The sequence below is a fragment of the Bufo bufo genome, chromosome 6 (assembly GCF_905171765.1).
Source record: "Bufo bufo chromosome 6, aBufBuf1.1, whole genome shotgun sequence".
In the NCBI taxonomy this organism is placed as follows: domain Eukaryota; kingdom Metazoa; phylum Chordata; class Amphibia; order Anura; family Bufonidae; genus Bufo; species Bufo bufo.
The window spans coordinates 341,619,908-341,639,891 of NC_053394.1; the positions used below are offsets into that span (position 1 = coordinate 341,619,908).

A 19,984-nucleotide genomic window follows, 5' to 3' on the forward strand; every position below is an offset into this window, starting at 1 on the left:
GGGGGTGATCAATGACAGGGGGGTGATCAGGGAGTCTATATGGGGTGATCACCACAGTCATTGATCACGCCCCTGTAAGGCTTCATTCAGACGTCCGGATGCGTTTTGCGGATCCGATCCATCTATCAGTGCATCCGTAAAAATCATGCGGACATCTGAATGGAGCTTTACAGGGGGGTGATCAGGGAGTCTATATGGGGTGATCACCACAGTCATTGATCATGCCCCTGTAAGGCTTCATTCAGACGTCCGGATGCGTTTTGCGGATCCGATCCATCTATCAGTGGATCCGTAAAAATCATGCGGACGTCTGAATGGAGCTTTACAGGGGGGTGATCAATGACAGGGGGGTGATCAGGGAGTCTATATGGGGTGATCACCACAGTCATTGATCACGCCCCTGTAAGGCTTCATTCAGACGTCCGTATGCGTTTTGCGGATCCGATCCATCTATCAGTGCATCCGTAAAAATCATGCGGACATCTGAATGGAGCTTTACAGGGGGTTGATCAATGACAGGGGTGTAATCAATGACAGGGGGGTGATCAGGGAGTCTATATGGGGTGATAACCACAGTCATTGATCATGCCCCTGTAAGGCTTCATTCAGACGTCCGTATGCGTTTTGCGGATCCGATCCATCTATCAGTGCATCCGTAAAAATCATGCGGACATCTGAATGGAGCTTTACAGGGGGGTGATCAATGACAGGGGGGTGATCAGGGAGTCTATATGGGGTGATCACCACAGTCATTGATCACGCCCCTGTAAGGCTTCATTCAGACGTCCGTATGCGTTTTGCGGATCCGATCCATCTATCAGTGCATCCGTAAAAATCATGCGGACATCTGAATGGAGCTTTACAGGGGGTTGATCAATGACAGGGGGGTGATCAGGGAGTCTATATGGGGTGATCACCACAGTCATTGATCATGCCCCTGTAAGGCTTCATTCAGACGTCCGGATGCGTTTTGCGGATCCGATCCATCTATCAGTGGATCCGTAAAAATCATGCGGACGTCTGAATGGAGCTTTACAGGGGGGTGATCAGGGAGTCTATATGGGGTGATCACCACAGTCATTGATCATGCCCCTGTAAGGCTTCATTCAGACGTCCGGATGCGTTTTGCGGATCCGATCCATCTATCAGTGGATCCGTAAAAATCATGCGGACGTCTGAATGGAGCTTTACAGGGGGGTGATCAATGACAGGAGGGTGATCAATGACAGGGGGGTAATCAATGACAGGGGGGTGATCAGGGAGTCTATATGGGGTGATCAGGGGCTAATAAGGGGTTAATAAGTGACGGGGGGGGGCGGTGTAGTGTAGTGTAGTGCTTGGTGGGACTTTACTGAGCTACCTGTGTCCTCTGGTGGTCGATCCAAACAAAGGGGACCACCAGAGGACCAGGTAGCAGGTATATTAGACGCTGTTATCAAAACAGCGTCTGATATACCTTTCAGGGGTTAAAAAAACACATCTCCAGCCTGCCAGCGAACGATCGCCGCTGGCAGGCTGGAGATCAACTCTCTTACCTTCCGTTCCTGTGAGCGCGCGCGCCTGTGTGCGCGCGTTCACAGGAAATCTCGCGTCTCGCGAGAGGACGCGCCGGCGCGTCCAGGAGGAATGAATCAACCACCTCCAGGACGCGTCTGTGCGTACAGCGGTCCGGAGGTGGTTAATAGCCCAGGCTGTTTCCCTATGCCAGGGGTAGGCAACCTCCAGCACTCCAGATGTTGTAAAACTACAACTCCCAGCATGCATACTTCCTCTGCTCTTCTCAGAACTCTCACAGAAATGAATGGAGCATGCTGGGAATTGTAGTTTTGCAACAGCTGGAGCGCCGGATGTTGCTGACCCCTGCCCTAGGCTTTATTATTATGTAAATTTTATTTTAGCATTTTTTTTGTTTTTAATTTTTATCCCAGGGGAAATGAAATTCTAATAGCTTTAAGTACAACTTAAATACTTTTTTTTTTTTTTAAATGTTGTCCCTTCTCCATAATAGTCATGGGGGATATCTGGTTTATGAAGCTGCAGTGTAGCATTTCTTTGTTATTTTTTACACTCTGTCCCCCCCCCATAAGGTCATACTCATACAAGACAGTTAACAGTTAGCATTACACTTTTTTTTTATTTCTCCTGTAACCTATTAGCCACAGTTACAGGAGGAATACAGCTCCCAGGGGTCGTACAAGGTGCAGAGATCTCTAGGTCTACTAAGACCCAACAGCTCATCCAGATGCAGCAACCACATGATCACTAGAACCAGATCAGAAAGTGGTGGCGTTGCCGCTTCCTGATCTGTACATACAGTGCTCATTGAGAGCTGTGTGTACGGCGATAGGGAAGGCAGAGACAGTAAAAAACGCCCCTGCCTTCTTTATGGGCAGTTCAGCTGGGTTCCCCACTCCTGCACCTGCACAATATCAGACTGTCAGCGTTAAGTGCTTACCCCCCGGCATTTATAGTCAACAGGCAATCCGCAAGCTGTTAAAGGGGTTTTCAATATACATTTTTAATGGGCCAACGGCAGGGACATTGTTAAAATAATAAATAAAGCTTAATCTCACCTTCCAGAGCCCCCTCGGATCCAGCGCTGTCGCTTTAGCTTCTCAACTGGGCTGCAGCCATGATGTTTGCTTTGGCTCCAGCGGTCACGTCCGCTGCATACCGTTGCAGCCAGTTACTGGCCTCAGCAGTGTAAGACACACAGGGTTGCCAACCAGACTTTTTCTTTTTTCTGGACAACTTATCCCAAAATCACGGACAGCCAACATTTTTTACGGACAAATAGGAAAACCATAATGAATGATGAAGATTATAAGTAATACATGTCTATAGCTCAATATACTGATAGTAACTCATTACCAGCATTTACTGTGAGCTGTAAAATGCTGATAATTACCACCAAAATAATCTAATCAAATTCCACTAGCCTGAAAAAAATAATAATCCACAGACACAGGAAAAAAGAAATTTCTGGACGGTTGGCAACCCTGTGCAGAAGTATATAGGACATCACTGCCGCAGTCATTAGAGGAAACCACGAGGAGACACTGGATCAGAGGGTGCTTGGGAGAGTAAGTTTAAGAGTCCTGAGTTGATTTCAATGACCCTGATTAAAGCATTTGCACTATGTTTCGTACATATATATATAAGCAAGACACAGATTGAGTAAAAGAATTACTTTGTGGTTCTCTCTGGCTCCATAGTTCCCCTTCTGAGCTCCTCACATGGGGATCATCAGCATCTCCTGGGCTTTTCCGCTCTTTCAGCTTTTCCTGAATAGAAATACTTTCCAGGTACATATCTGACAACAGTACACTACAATGACAGCGTGCACATGGACGTATCACTTATTCTTTTCACATGTTTATGAGCATGCATCGTGTTACACTGAGACTGGCGCTCGTTTCTGTTGTAGCACAGCGATAGGTGATGCTCAACGAGGGTCCAGTGCAATGTTCATTTTCAGACACGGGAATAGTTTATCTTAAAATCTTGTGACACACCACGTGGTCGAAATATCACATAGTTCTGGTCCCATCCCACAGTCCAGTCCTGATACCTACTGCACTCTCCATTCATAACACTTGCACAGACAGTACACGGTTGACATGAATACAGTGATGCCTCTTTCCTCACCATTGGCTCAGCCTCCGACTCTGCTGGACTTTGGTATTCCTTTGGTCTCCGTTTCTTGACGGGTTTTGGGGTCTCGTTGCCTACCCCAAAACCTTGTGATGGCTCCACGATCACGGACCTGCTGTAGATACCCCAGAAACCAGGGAGAGGGTGACACTGACCCGCTCCCCAACCAACCCCTACCCCCCAGATTTTTTTCTTACCTCTCTTTAAATTGACAGACTTCACCGCAGGTTTCACATTTTGCCCCAGGCACATGCTGGCAGCCACACGTATCACAGAGACACAGTGTAGTATCAGAATGAGGGCTGTCCTTTCCCTCAAGGCCTGTAAGGAAATTCAGGAGTCATAAGTGGTGATACACATGCATGGCCATATGCATAGTCAAAGGCATGGATAGAGTACTAAACCCAGCGTAAGGGTCCATTCACACGTCCGTTTTTTCTTTCCTGATCTGTTCCGTTTTTTCAGGAACAGATCTGGACCCATTCATTTTCAATGGGTCCTGGAAAAAAACGGACAGCTCAATGTCTGATTTTTTTCAGGACCCATTGAAAATGAATGGGTCCTAAGGGTGCCTTCACACGCTGCAGAATTTTCCTCAACTGAATGAAAATAAGCAGTGCAAGGGCTAGTTCACATGGTGGATTTTGCAAAGGCAAAATGCAGCAAGTATTCTGCGGTTTCTGCCACAGTTTTTCAATTTGAATGCCGCAGACCCACTTGTGGTTTAGCCCCATTGAATGGAGCTGACCCTTGATTGGACACCAGCTACAGGTTCCACAGGTGACTGTCTGGACATCATGCCGAGAGTCCTTTCGTGGTACAGTGGCAGTTATAAAACTGCAAATGAAGTGCATTGAAAACGAAGGGAGGCAGATTCAGAGCTGCTGCCGGAGGTTTATTGGCATGGTATCCACACCAAATTCCACCAGCAAAACAAACCTCTTGTGAATACCAGCTAAGTACATAAGAGTTTTAAAATCTTATATGCACTGTGTAAGTTAACCCGTGGTGCACATTTTGAAATCCGTAGCATGTCAATTGTTTTGTTGTGCAACCCACAACAGAATCCGCATGTAACACAAGCGAATATTGGTGTGAATACGGTGTGGAAACACAGCAAAATCCACATGAAGCATATGCATAAATTACACTACCATGTGCATGGAACCTAAAAGTCCATGGAGATCAATGAAAGCAAACTCTGGTTATTATAGGCAATGCAACCACTTTTTCTGCACCAGATTTAACTACAGAAGGTGCTGTGTGAGTAAATGAAATTCTACACGTGGGACTAAGGCCTCATGCACACGGCCGTTGTGTGTTTTGCGATCCGCAAATTGCGGATCCGCAAAACACGGATGGCGTCCGTGTGCGTTCCGCAGTTTGCGGAACGGCACGGACAGACATTACTATAACTGCCTATTCTTGTCCGTAAAACGGACAAGAATAGGACAGCTTATATTTTTTTTTTGCGGACCACGGAACGGAGCAATGGATCCGGACAGCACACGGAGTGCTGTCCTCATCTTTTGCGGCCCCATTAAAGTAAATGGGTCCGCATCCAAGCCGCAAAAACTGCGGCTCGGATGCGGACCAAAACAACGTTTGTGTGCATGGGCCTAAATCTGACATTTCATATAGCAGTGGTCTTCAGGCTCCGGACTCGCAGCGAGGCACCCGTCCTGAACTTCCAGCACTGTCGGGGTCACATAGGATTATATTGATTTATGATGCTATGCAACCCTTAGAGATCTGGAATGTATTGGATAACACTGACAGCATTATGTCAGTGTCATCTAATACATTCCAGAACTGTAAGGTTTACATAGCATCATAAATCAATATAAAGACACTCGCTCGTCAGAAAGGGGCCTTAATTAAAATATGTCCTGAAATGGGGAAATTTGTTAAAAGGCATGGGTCTCTTTAAAAATTTTGTGCACCCTTCTAGCAGTCTGTGCACCACAAAAGCAAATCTATGCTTCTGGCATGAAGTATACTAAATATGTTGGGCCGTGGATGCCACGACCTGTCTGATAACCCCTACCCAACTTTTTCAAAAGTGCTGAGCATAATTGTGGAAAAAGTAGCAAATTTTCTGCAAAAGAAAAAAAGATTCCTGAGCAAAAATTACAGCGGTTAATAAATTCCGTCCAGTATGCAGCGTGAAATACAGATGTGGGCATGGCTGTCATACACATGACTTTTGTAGAATGGAGCTCACCTTCTGGGTAGGCTTGGCTGGTTATTTCTATGGTCTGTTGAGGGCTTTCATCTTGTATAGCAGGTTCCTCTTTAGGCTCCCGGGAGCTGAAACAGAACTATAACAGAGAACAGAAGAATAAGGCCTCATACACACATTGCAGATTTGCATCGAAGTGCAGTGACCCCCTGAGAAGCCGGTGTAGAGCATGGGAGTGGGAGTGGAAGTGGCCCTGTTGAAGTGTTGTGTCACAGTGTACTCCCTGAGGCTGAGTTCACACGAACGTGTGTGACCCGTGCCTGTGCTGCGGCCCGCAAATAGCGGGCCGCAATGCACGATCGCCGGCCGTAGGTCAGCCGCATTGGATCGCGGACCCATTCACTTTAATGCAGTGTTTCCCAACCAGTGTGCCTCCAGCTGTTGCAAAACTATAACTCCCAGCATGCCCGGACAGCCTTTGGCTGTGTGGGATGCTGGGAGTTGTAGTTTTGCAACAGCTGGAGGCACACTGGTTGGGAAACACTGCTTTAATGGGTCCGCGATCCGGCCGTTCCGCTAAAAGATAGGACTTGTTCTATCTTTTTGCGGAACGGAAGTACGGGACGTAACCCCACGGAGGCACTTCGTAGTGCTTCCGGATTTGCGGACCCATTGAAGTGAATTGGTCAGCATCCGTGATGCGGAATTCACACAGAACTGTGGCCGTGTATTGCGGCCCGCGATTTGCGGGCCGCAATACGGCCACGGATCACACACGTTCGTGTGAACTTAGCCTTAGACCGTTACTCCCTGGGGATCGGTGCAATGAAAATGTAGTAATGGAGAATGAGGCCAGACTTTCTACCCTGGAGGTTTTTGCGTTTTCGTTTTGCGCTCCCTGCCTTCTCAGAGCCATACCTTTTTTATTTTTCCATTCACATAGTTGTATGAGGGCTTGTTTTTGCGGAACAAGATGTACTTTCCAACACCACCATTTAATATTGCATAAGATGTAGTGGGAAGCAGGAAAAAAATTCCAAATGGGGTGGAATTGGAAAAAAAAAACGCAATTCTGCCACAGGCTTATGGGTATTTTATTTACGACGTTCGATTTGCCACAAAACTGAACAGTTACTTTCATTCTACAGATCAGTACAAATCCGGCGATACCTTTATATGCATAGTTTTTCTTGCATTTTGATACTGATAAATATTAAAAATCTTGGAAAAAAAATCTGTTTTATTTTTTCATCACCATATTCTGACACATATAACTTTTTTGTAGTTATGTGTACGGAGCTCTATGAGCATTCACTTTTTATTAATTTTTTTCAGAGACATGAAGCGAACAAAAACGGCGAATAGGCCATTTGGAATTTTATTTAGGCCATTTTGACATTTGCTGTATGGGGAAGATATTTTTATAGTATTGGTATTTTCGCACCTGCCAATACCCATGATATGTATTTTTTTATTTTGGGGAAAGGTTGGTGTTTTGAATTTTTATATATTTTTTTAACTTTTTTTAATTTTTAAAAACTTTACTTTTTTTTTTACACTCATAGGGAACTATAACACACAATCATTAGATTGCTATTCTCATAGATTCCAATGCATTAGCTTTGGAGTCTATGAGAAATGTAGTAGTTTCCTATGGAGCCCTGCCACAGACAAGGGCTCCATAGGAAATACTGAGCAGCAGCCTCCTGTCATTCTCTATGACAGGGGCTGCTGCACACAAGCTCCGGCTCCTCCGATCGCCACAAGAGGGAGCCAGATCATACCCGGAAGCACCTGCCTCCGGTAATACACACCCTCAGATGCCGTGGTCAGGTTTTACCAAGTGTTAAATGTCTGAGCGGCATTATCACTCTTGGCGAACATGAGTCACGGGTGTCTGCTGTATAAAACAGCAGGCCCCCCTTCCCTGCAGCGATGGCGCCCGCTCCTCTCAGGAGCGGGCGCAATGTTTTTAAGACCCGGGAAGGGGTTAGACGTAACAAAGTCTCCTTTACCGAGTGCAACATACAACTTTAAATACATACAGCAGCAGCAGGCTTTAAGTGCACATCTCTTCTGGCACCAGTAAGGATATGGAGGCAGGTTGGTTTGTGGCAATTCTGCACTTAGGTGTTACTGGCCTAGCGGTTGTTGATGGGTGTCTTGGCTGTAATCCCACACGTCACAGCGTTGCCTTCTATGCTGATAGTAGCAGGTTGTGCTGCTGTTTAGGGTCTCAAGGCTTTACTTGAGGGAAATTGGAGTAATTCTCTCCTGAGAATCTAACAGGAGCAGGAGCTCTGCAGTGTGCTTCCTCTCCTCTCTAGACAGAAACTCCCGCTCCTGCAACGGAGCAGGACCAGCCCACTCCTACCAAGAGTGGAGGGTGGTTAGCCCTGTTCCCGCCAACCTTTGACAACCATTTCTTGCTGGTAACTACGGGCAGAAGTAAACAATAAAATGCATAATACATGACAATATACAAATTGTAGTTCCCCCAGGTCTGGGGTACTAGAAAAACCAAAATCAGGAAAGGATGCTAAAAAAGAGACAACCTGTAAGTGTTTCCATTACACTTTCTTTGTGTTTTTTGGACCAGCTCCTAAAAAGGAACTGATGCAAGATACTGACCAAATCTGCAATGTGTGCATGAGGCCGTAAAGGATTATTGCTTGAAGAACATTATGTACAAGGCGAACAAATTAGGACACAGCCATATTCTTATAATAACTGTGATCCTTCAAAAGATGGAACCTTGCATCATGCTTAGAATTAGTAGGATAATTACAGTAATTGGCTTCATATTTGGAGGACCAGTTATCTTTTTACTGTTGATGATACTTTACTGCAGTAGCCAGATGTGCACTGAATGGAAAGTCATGACGTTTCTATTCATACATTGAATTATTTTGCGGTGGTTCTAGATCTCAGTTTTTCGATAAATCTGTTTTTGCTGCTTTATGTTTCTTTTGAGTCGCAGTTTCCTGTGTGAATGAGACTTTTTGGCTGTTTCAGCTAAAAATGATGTTAGTGCACAGTATAGATATGGGTCATTCATGTGCATCAGGGTGACTACATGCTGGGCAAGGCAGGGTGACAAGTGCTCCGTAAAGAGACAGTAAATGAATATGGTCATTGATTTATTGCTGCTGTGGCTTATAACTGTTTCATACGGTCCCAGCAGAGGAACATTTTCTTGCTTTAGAAGCAAGTTATTGATAAGTCTATATTGGCATATTATATATCGGACAAACACAATAGTAGGGGTATGTCCACATATAGGGGAAATTGTGCAGGTTTTCAGACTGGAATCACATTGCAAAAGCAGCAGAGCTAGGCTAAGTTCACACGAACGTGTGTGATCCGTAGCCGTATTGCGGCCCGCAAATCGCGGGCCGCAATACACGGCCACAGTTCCGTGTGAATTCCGCATCACGGATGCGGACCCATTCACTTCAATGGGTCCGCAAATCCGGAATCGCGGAACAGCCGCACGGGACGGGACCCCTCGGAAGCACTACGGAGTGCCTCCGTGGGGTTACATCCCGTACTTCCGTTCCGCTAAAAGATAGAACAAGTCCTATCTTTTAGCGGAACGGCCGGATCGCGGACCCATTAAAGTGAATGGGTCCGCGATCCGATGCGGCTGACCTACGGCCGGCGATCGTGCATTGCGGCCCGCTATTTGCGGGCCGCAGCACAGGCACGGGTCTCACACATTCGTGTGAACTCGGCCCTAAAGAGATTTTAACAAATGGTGTGGGGAAGAATTAAAATCTGCACCATGTGATTTTTGTATTAACAGATTTTTCAGTGGCTTTCAACACAACACAATCTGCAGGGAAACATGCTGCAGGTTCACTGCTGAGTTTGGACTCGATTTTTCCATCCTGTGTGGACATGCCCTAAGGCTGGGTTCAGACCTGAGCGTATTTGATATGCGCGTTTAAGTCACGCGTTTTTATGCACGTTTTTTGCAATAGTAAACGCGCGTTTGACGCGCGTTTGTGTGATTGACTGCAGTGTCCTATGGCCACAAACGCGCGTCAAAACGCCCCAAAGAAGCTCAAGAACTTGTTTGAGCGTAGGGCGTTTTTCAGCACGTTCAAACGCGCTGTAAAACGCTCAAGTGAGAACCAGGGCCATAGGGAAGCATTGGTTTTCATGTGTTGAGCGTTTTACAGCGCGTTTGAACGCGCTGTAAAACGCTCATGTGTGAACCCAGCCTAAGGCTCAATTCACACCTGAGCGTTCTGAAAGGAGCGCTCTGTATGCGCGATTGTACGGACGTTTACAAGCGCGCATACAGAGACAAGCGTGCACACAGTGTCGCGCGTTCCCGAAAGTCTATAGTACGGGAACGCGCGACAAGCGCCCAAAAAAACGCTACAGAACTTGTGTGAGCGTCGGGCGTTTTACAGCGCGATCGTACGCGCTGTAAAACGCCCAGGTGAGAACCATTCCCATAGGGAAGCATTGGTTTCTCCTTGTTGAGCGTTTTACAGCGCGTAGGAACGCGCTGTAAAACGCTCAGGTGTGAATTGAGCCTTAGAGTGCTGCCACGTGTCGCGGCTATGCTGCACTTTTGATGTTGCAAAAGAAAATACATTAAAAAAAAATGCAGTTTTTGCAAACACAGCAAAACTAAAATACATGAATTAAGTCTGCTGTGTTTTCTCTTTGCTTGAAGAAAATGCAGCATAAATGCAGGTATGTTGTTTCAAAACTGCAGAATAGCCGCGATGTGTAGCAGCACCCTCAGTGTTTTTTGTTTTTTTTTAAACTTTCTTTATTCGGATGTGTGAAGCATACAATCATATACTACAAAAGACATATTGTATGAGGTATACAACCATAATCCATATCGATCACATTCAGATACATCCTTTTACATCATTTGATTACATTATATAGAGAACCAAATAATCAAAACAATCCTATTTCCCTCCCAACCCACCTCCCCTCCCCCACCCCAACATCTGCTGCTCATGCCAAACTTGATCGCCTCCTCTTAACTTCTATTTTGTGATATTGCCTAAGATTACGCAGTTAGACCTCCAGAGAACCTAGCGTGCCTTTCAATTTTGCCTCTAGATACCACTTAGTTTGCTGAAACGGAGATATCAGTTCCTTAATTTCTTCCCTCGTCAAGATATGCTCAACCAGTTTCTTCCATTTTTTAACGAACTTTGCCACTGCCTTCTCTTTGCTTTTACCTGCTTCTAGTCTCTCTAAATAAAGGATCTTTTTTATCAGACCTATTACTTCGTCTTTGATAGGAAAAGTGCTCACCAACCAGTGTCGCAATAGACACTTTTTAACTGCCATAAGGACAATATGAATCTCCGGTTCCGCTACACCTTTTCCTTGCGAGTCATCTTGGTCCACTGGAATATATTGGAATATACATTGTTGGGGGTCTGCCCTACCCTCAGTGTTTTAAACATTGATACTATATCAATTGGATATGTTATTAGAGGGGGGGGGGGGCGGTTGGTAGACCCATATCACAGAAAATAAGAGAAGCAGCCATTACATTGTTGGGAACAAGTTGGGAACCACTAACGAAGGGTCACATCACTTTGAGTACTGTAGCCCCTTTGGATCTGTACCAGACACTGTTCAGCTCTTTTCTATACGATGTGTCAGAACCGTTTACTGATCAGGTAATAGTTATACTAGGATCACGACTTGTGGACAGATCACAGTAATATTGCGGATGCAACTTTAATTGCTTCCTGTAGGAAAGAACGTCATAATGAACATGTTCATTCACATCTGCGTTTAACTGATCTTGAGTTCACCGGATCCGGCATAGCTGGACACGACCGCCAAACCCTGCCTAAATGCCGGCTTTGGCCGGACAAAAAGGCCTGCATGCACTTATGCCAGAGAGTGGCCAGATCCCATTATAGACATTGGGGTCTGGCGGTGGAACAGTAAAATGCCGATGCGAATCAGCCTAACCTACAACTATTGCAACATGACAGAGATTTACAATGTCCCTCGTGGCTTTCTTTCCATATGGGACACCTAAAATTCACCTTGTGACCACAATATCCCTGCAGCTTCCAGTTACCATCATAACTGTGACTTACCTGCGAGTTCACCGTGGCCATAACTGGCGCTGCTTCCCTCCTTTCTCGCTGCTCTCCCACCAGTGATCGCTGCATTTCTGAGCAGGTGACTATGGGGACAGTGACAGCTGATGAAATGAAAGAAAAGACGGTTATCAGGTTTATGTAACCTGTCCAGGTCTAGATCAGATATGGAGGTTGTATGGGTTGCAGCATGTGGATTACAATAGTAGCATGATTTATTAACCATTAGCATACCAAATAGAATAGCATAGATGAAAGGACTGATAAAATGACAATATAAATATCACTATACACATAGCTCCCCGGCTGACAGTACACGTACACAGAACTGCGTAGTTGATGTCATTAGTACATCACTTGTATTATGCAACCTTTCCCCACGGATATATCAGATGAGCATACTATAGAATCGCACAGCAATGATCTCCTGTATATACCTCTGTCAGTGATGTTTAGGGGGTCATGCACACAACCATATTTCGCAATGACCCATTCATTTCTAACGGTCCCCCCAAAAAACGGACAGTACATGATGTCATTTAGGTGCTGTCCGCATCCATATGTCTGTCCCACAAATTATAGAACATGTCCTATTCTGGTCCATATTGCAGACAAAAATAGTCATTTCTATTGATGGGAGCGAGCAAAATGTGGATTGTACACGGAAGGTATCCGTATTTTGCGGAGCCATGGTTTGCGAACCGCAAAACAGACGCGGTCGTGTGCACGAGGCCTAACAGACATTTTTTTTTCCTGCTACTGTACCTGAGGCAGAAGGTAAAAGTATCATGCCCTTCTGGGTCACCTGGCACAATGGGACCTCACTGTCCTCCTCACTTTTCACTTTGGATGCCGATACATCCATAGCAGCCCGTCCCCGGATCAGATCATGTAGTTCTTGACTGGACACAAAATAATAAAATAAAAATAGGGTTTAAAGATATGACAGAGATGGGGGTGAGAAGGAATGGTAGGTCATGCAGAATCCATTATGGATAAATGAAGATGAGATCGACCAGAAGATAAAAAAAATAATAATATTGCAAATCAGCACAAGACACATTGATGCACACAGTACACTTAAATCTCTTGCCATGTGAGAATAGTGCCGGCCACTGCCATGGCATCAAAAAAGGATATCCACTTCTGAGTTTACCTCCGAGCACACAGGATTTCTGCAGTCTCCGGCAGCTACATCAATTTAGTGCTGGGGAGAGAAGGCAGATGAGTTAAGGATATATAAAGCTTGGTACAGGGTGCTCGCCTTCTTTTTTGATGTGTTACAGCGGTGAAGAGGTTAAATGCAGAGAATCTTACCTATTGCAACAACACTGCTATTCCAACCGCAATCTGCAGGGAGCGTGTGCGCCTGCGCTGCACCATTATGTGTGCAACACAGGGGATCAGGGAAGACAGAAGCAGCTTGCAGAAGAGGGGGTGGAGATGGAGCCGAGCTTCCAGGATCAAGAGAAATGAAGGAATAAATGGCCGTAGTTTGAATGACTCCATCTGTTGTATGTATCTATACAGTAAGAAGAGGGTACCGTTGCTGCGAGCGTTACCATAACCCACAGGCAGATTTACATACTGAATGCAAGAATAAAACCATGTAACAAGGGCAAGACAGATCAGAGGAGAACAATATGGAGTCTCCCGTCAGAAGGGCAATGGCAAAGAGTTTCCTAATAGATTACTTATGCCTGTCTTGTCTAGAGGAACTGGTAAAACGCTCACAATGTATTTAACCCTTAATGGCCGGGTTATTTTTTTGGCACGTCCTTGTGCAACGTTTCGGCTGTAGAGCCTTTGCGAAACCTTTACAGCCGAATCGTTGCATCTGGAATAAATTCCAACACAAGGACGTGCTGACTCCATCCGTTTTTTTCCCTGTATTTTTTGATCATCCGATCAGTGTGAGGAAGCATACCACTTTCCCTGGAGACGTGCACCCACTCTCTTTCAGATTCGGATTATTTTTTTGTCAGGACGTATTATGCATTCTTTTTAACTCCACATAACCCTCAAAAGGGTAGGGACAACTTGTGCGCTAAAGTACGGTAAGGAAGTGAGCCCCCCGAATCTCACTTCTTCATCTATAATTCCCCCCCCCCCATGGATTCATATGGGATCTGTAAGAAGAACGAAAAATAGTGTTAATGTGGAGGCACAGGTATTTACAGTATGGGCCCATGGCGGGCTATAGGTTCTGTATTACAGCGCTGTGGACAAGTGCATGATCTGACGCTGCAATTACGGGATGAAAGCTCTACTTTTTTTAAATTTGTTACAATCAGAGCTGATCCATGTTGGTTTTCTCTGTGATGCCTATGCCTTTGTCTAATGAGCCTTATGACAGCCCGAATGTAATACTGTTATCATAATAATAGTTTATATCCTTAGGTTTGGGATTAAAATAACTGCTGACCCAGCAACATCCTTCCAGTATACAAGAGTCTTAAGGAGGGCTTCCTGCTCCACCATTTCACACGTTCTCTGTAACACAAGTTTGATGATGTCATAGCGCCTCCTGTGTATATGTAAGAAGAAAGGGCAGGTCTATATCACAGCAGAAGAACTAGTGAGTATATTTTTTCTATGGGGGGGCAACAGCTCTTTTATTTGCTGTGAAACTAGTGTGGCCCCACTGCCTGGGAGCACTATGAGGTGTTGTGTATAGTTATAGAGAGGGAAGATGTCCTGCACAAGACCCAAATACATTCACAGATTCTGGAGGCCTGGGATTGATGGAGAAGAAAAAGGAAACAGAATGAGTACAGTCAGGGAATATGTCTCCTGTGAGCCACTGAATATCACTGTTTGTGACTACATCTGATCAGGGCCATATTCTCCTATAACGTCTGCTGTGTTGTCATTCTTATTTGTGAAATAAAGTCCCAGAATTCCCTCACCGTTGTTTAGGTCATGCTGGGAGCTGTAGTTTTACATTTCTGTAATAAGGGTTAACCCGACTTAGCAATTTATCTATCTTCTGGTGCTTATATATGTATCCTAAATTTATCTGTAGGGGGCATGGCAAAATAGCTGAGAGATATGCTGTGTTGCACTGTGCATGCGCCACTTAGGTCACCCTCTAAAGCCTCGTTCGGACAACCATAATGCAGCCACATTTTAGCAAATGTTTTATGACCGCAAGACCCTGACCAACCAAAGGTCCAATTACACCAGCTCATGACATTAGACCACGGTCCGACTAGAACTTACAGCCATAATACAGACTCTGAAACGTAGCTGGATGATGCCTGTGTACACATTGCTTTTCTTGCAGAGCACAGCATATCTAAATGGGTACTGAATGTCCACAGAAAGGTCTTTAACAGTGTCATGTAGTGATTGTGAATACCTAGCCATATGTAATTATATTCATAGTGTGGCAGACTAATTTTAAATTCTAGTGGAGGCAGTGGCACACAACTTTGCAAAAATGAATAGGCTATGCACCTGTTTGCTGCTCTGTCAGCCAAGTAGGGAACCTGTTAAAGATTTAAATCCCCTCCTCAGACTACGCCATTAACGTATAAGTGGAAAATTCCTCCCCAAGCCCCCCCACCACCACCAAGCCGAAGAACAAGGAGAGAGTGGCACACACTGTGGCTCCGTAACGCCTTCATTGTAGCAGCCAGGAGACCTGCCTGTTTAAGTGACTGTAGTTGACCTGCACTGACAAGGAACAGCCACATTCTTGGAAGTTACTCTGGCAGGTACTGCAGTGAGGGAGCCACAGCAGTCCAAACCTTTTGAGGCTGGGTTCACATCAACGTTTGATCCGCTGATCCATCAGAAGAACAGAAAAAAATGAATCCTGTATTTTAAGCATCTGTTATGGACATTTTTCAGTTTTAGCCACTTCCGTCTGAGATTCTTTTTTTAGATGGAAAAAAAGCCCTATAAGCGGTTTAAACGGATGCAAAATGTGCATAACAGATACTCCGGATCTGTTGCAAATTGCGGATCCGAAAAAAAAAAACGGATGACATCCGTATGCCATCCGTTTTTTTTCAATGCGGATCCATTGTAACGACACCTAAAACGGACAAGAATAGGACATGTTCTATTTTTTTTTGCGGGACTACGGAACGGACATACTGATGCGGACAGCACATGCATTTTTTGCGGACCCATTGAAGTGAATGGGTCCGCATCCTATCCGCAAAAAAACCTGGAAAGAACACAAACAAACAACGTTCGTGTGCATGTAGCTTTAGGGTGATTTTCCACACAGCATTTTTTTGGGGGGAAAAAAAAAGACAGTTTTGCATGCAATTTTTGAGCCAGTTTCAAAAACTGCAGTGGTGTCCAATCTCACACACACACACAAAAGTGTGAAACCACCTTTAGGGTATGTTCTCATAGTGCATATGCTGGGGATTTGCATACAGCAAATACACCATGTTTTACAGTGCCAGCAAAGTGGGTGGGAATTTAATAACTCTCATCCACATGCCGTGAAAATAAAATTCAGGATAAATTGCCCAGCAGTGTGGATGTTAAAACCATAAAATAGTAATTTATGCTGAGATATCCACCACGGATTTCACCCGTTGCATTGCACAGAGTGAAATCTGAAGCAAACCCAGAGTAGAAATTCCGGTAGGTGTAGCCGTACCTTTAGGCCCCCTTCACACAAGCGAGTTTTCCGCGTGGGTGTAATGCGTGGTGGAACGCATAGCACCCGCACTGAATCCTGACCCATTCATTTCAATGGGTCTGTGTACATGGGCGTTTTTTCACGCATCAGTTCTGCGTTGCGTGAAAAACGCAGCATGTTCTATATTCTGCGTTTTTCACGCAGCCCTGGCCCCATTGAAGTGAATGGGGCTTCAGTGAAAAACGCATTGCATCCGAAAGCAAGTGCAGGTGCGATGCGTTTTTCACTGATGGTTGCTAAGAGATGTTGTTTGTAAACCTTCAGTTTTTATCATGCGCGTGAAAAATGCATTAAAACGCATTGCACCCACGTGGAAAAAACAGAACAACTGAACGCAATCGCAGACAAAACTGACCGAACTTTCTGGCAAAATGGTGCGAGTTTCACTGAATGCACCCTGAACGCATCCGGACCTAATCCGTCACGCTCGTGTGAAAGAAGCCTTAGGGATGGTCACACAAGATGGAATTTACTCAGTAGATTTGCTGCTTTTTTGCCGTGAAGTACGCATGGAAAAATTGCATGTGTTACATGTACATATTTGTGCGGATTTCACTCCATGTAGGGTTAAATCTGCAGTGGAAATCCGCAGCATAAATTCACATTCTGCAGATTTAAAATCTATGGAGATGGGGGGGAAGGGGGGTTGCTAGATGAGACGCACAAACTGCAATTTCTCAGCTCTGCAGCACTTAGCACTTTTGACCCTGCTATATCTAGTAAGGTAAGGATCTACCACTGTTCAGAGTGAGGTAATAAATCACTTACTAGCTGGCATCAGCCTCCTCCTCTCTCCAGAAACAGAGAGGATGCTATTAGAGATAAGAGGCTACTTGAAGGGAAGGAGGCGGAAACCAGCCTGAGAAGCCCAAGAGGAAGCATAGTTCTTTAATAAAATATATTACAAACTTTCTTATATTCACATGTAATATTAATTTATGAAAATGTCGATGAGCAAATTGTTTCTTCTCTTCCAAAATGAACCCTCAAATAACATGAACGGGCTAATTTTAGGTAACCAATATGAACCTATATGTGTGGTACCTCTGTCCACTTCAGTATTATCTCCTAGAAATGTTTGAAAGGGGAATAGAGCAACATTGTGTGCTTCTGGGCCCATGTGATTGTGCTGCAAAAAAGGTCATGTCCTCTTAAAGAAGTCACTGTGGGGTGCACACGGCCAATGTCCGTGTTCTGCGGATCCATGGTCTGCAAAACGGACACAGTCATGTGAATGGGTCTTAAGAGGCAGAGAAAATCAAATGCTGAATCTGCCTCGAAAATCAGCTTATTTTTTCAATGCAGAATCTTCCTGTTTATTTAAAACAGGTTACCTCACGACATGTGTAGTACACTCTTGGACATTCTGAGGAAGGGGGCCACTGGACTAGGTATAAAGGAGAGAAACATGTAAGAGATTGAATCTCCAAGGAAGACGTCATGTGAGGAAGAAGTCTTTGACTGCTTCTCTTTTTGTTGGATGAGCCATGTTAGGGCTGGGAGCTGGCCAACGAGGAACTTACCCATTGATTGCAGGTTAAGTTTTTTTTTTTCTCTGTATGTGAAGTCTGAATATGTATTTTATCACTGTTCAGTAAACTTTTTATGCACAGCCCTTGTTAAGCCTATTTTATTTCCGTATCGTAGAATCCACTGCAAAACAGAGGCTGATTGTGAGGTGGAAAAACATCAAAACCAGCTGCAAAAAATGTAAACATAGCCTCATGGGCAGTTCACACTGAGTTTTTGCACAGATGATTTTGGCACAGATTCCATGCCAGTGGGAGGCTGATTTCGCACCAAATTCAGCTGTCAGAAAACTCCATATAAACAACCTCTAAGGCCACGTTTGCATCAGTATTTGTAAGCCAAAGCCAGGAGATGAATCTATACAGAGAAAAAGTATAATAGATACACTTGTGTCTATTCTGCATTTTGGAACCACTGCTGGTTTTAGCTTCTAAATACTGATTGTATGAAAGTGGCCTGAAAAGGATACATTGTTTTGGGAATAACAGTGTTGAGTACAAAAAAATGAGAATTCCTGTGTTATATACTAACTCCTCAGGCCCTGCATTAGACAGAACAGAATGTAGCTTTTTTTTTATCGGAATGCTTCAAATAGAACAGTAACGGCCATATTGCCCCCATTATTTATCTTTTGCCATGCTCATCTGAGTAAAAGTGCAGGACCTGCAAGATGCAATTGAAAACCCTCTAATGGCTGATATGCATCTAGGCTAGATTTGGGTATTGTGCTGTTATGTACAGTCAGGTCCATAAATATTGGAACATTGACACAATTCTAGCATTTTTGGCTCTATACACCACCACAATGGATTTGAAATGAAACGAACAAGATGTGCTTTAACTGCAGACTGTCAGCTTTAATTTGAGGGTATTTACATCCAAATCAGGTGAATGGTGTAGGAATTACAACAGTTTGCATATGTGCCTCCCACTTGTTAAGGAACCAAAAGTAATGGGGTATAGTAATAATCATAAATCAAACTTTCACTTTTTAATACTTGGTTGCAAATACTTTGCAGTCAATTACAGCCTGAAGTCTGGAACGCATAGACATCACAAGATGCTGGGTTTCATCACTGGTGATGCTCTGCCCGGCATCTACTGCAACTGGGTAAATTCAGACTCCAGCACTCACTTTTTTTCGAAGTTTCAAGTTCTCCACTTTATTCAATAGTTACACACGGACAGTACAGGGCTCAAGATCTCTCTTGGTACAGGCTGCTGCAACTGTCTTCAGTTCCTGCTTGTTCTTGGGGCATTTTCCCTTCAGTTTTGTCTTCAGCAAGTGAAATGCATGCTCAATCGGATTCAGGTCAGGTGATTGACTTGGCCATTGCATAACATTCCACTTCTTTCCCTTAAAAAACTCTTTGGTTGCTTTTGCAGTATGCTTTGGGTCATTGTCCATCTGCACTGTGAAGCGCCGTCCAATGAGTTCTGAAGCAGTTGGCTGAATATGAGCAGATAATATTACCCGAAACACTTCAGAATTCATCCTGTTGCTTTTGTCAGCAGTCACATCATCAATAAATACAGGAGAACCAGTTCCATTGGCAGCCATACATGCCCATGCCATGACACTACCACCACCATGATTTACTGATGAGGTGGTATGCTTAGGATCATGAGCAGTTCCTTTCCTTCTCCATACTCTTCTCTTCCCATCACTCTGGTACAAGTTGATCTTGGTCTCATCTGTCCATAGGATGTTGTTCCAGAACTGTGAAGGCTTTTTTAGATGTCGTTTGGCAAACTCTAATCTGGCCTTCCTGGTTTTGAGGCTCACCAATGGTTTACATCTTGTAGTGAACCCTTTGTATTCACTCTGGTGAAGTCTTCTCTTGATTGTTG

The 19,984-nt window shown here is 44.5% G+C and overlaps 1 protein-coding gene across 1 annotated transcript in view; it reads right to left on the minus strand.

Annotated features, from left to right (window-relative positions):
* L3MBTL1 (L3MBTL histone methyl-lysine binding protein 1) overlaps nt 1–13,107 on the minus strand; it is a 49,379-nt gene extending 36,272 nt beyond the window's left edge. Inside the window, exons 1-7 of the mRNA XM_040437137.1 lie at nt 13,094–13,107; nt 12,703–12,839; nt 11,935–12,041; nt 5,879–5,975; nt 3,852–3,975; nt 3,649–3,769; nt 3,191–3,278 (exon numbers count right to left, since the gene is read on the minus strand). Of these exons, the coding sequence (XP_040293071.1) occupies nt 3,191–3,278; nt 3,649–3,769; nt 3,852–3,975; nt 5,879–5,975; nt 11,935–12,041; nt 12,703–12,802 (637 nt within the window). The 5' untranslated portion in view covers nt 12,803–12,839; nt 13,094–13,107. The remainder of the gene's footprint in view (nt 1–3,190; nt 3,279–3,648; nt 3,770–3,851; nt 3,976–5,878; nt 5,976–11,934; nt 12,042–12,702; nt 12,840–13,093) is intronic.
* Between the last annotated feature and the right edge of the window lie 6,877 nt (nt 13,108–19,984).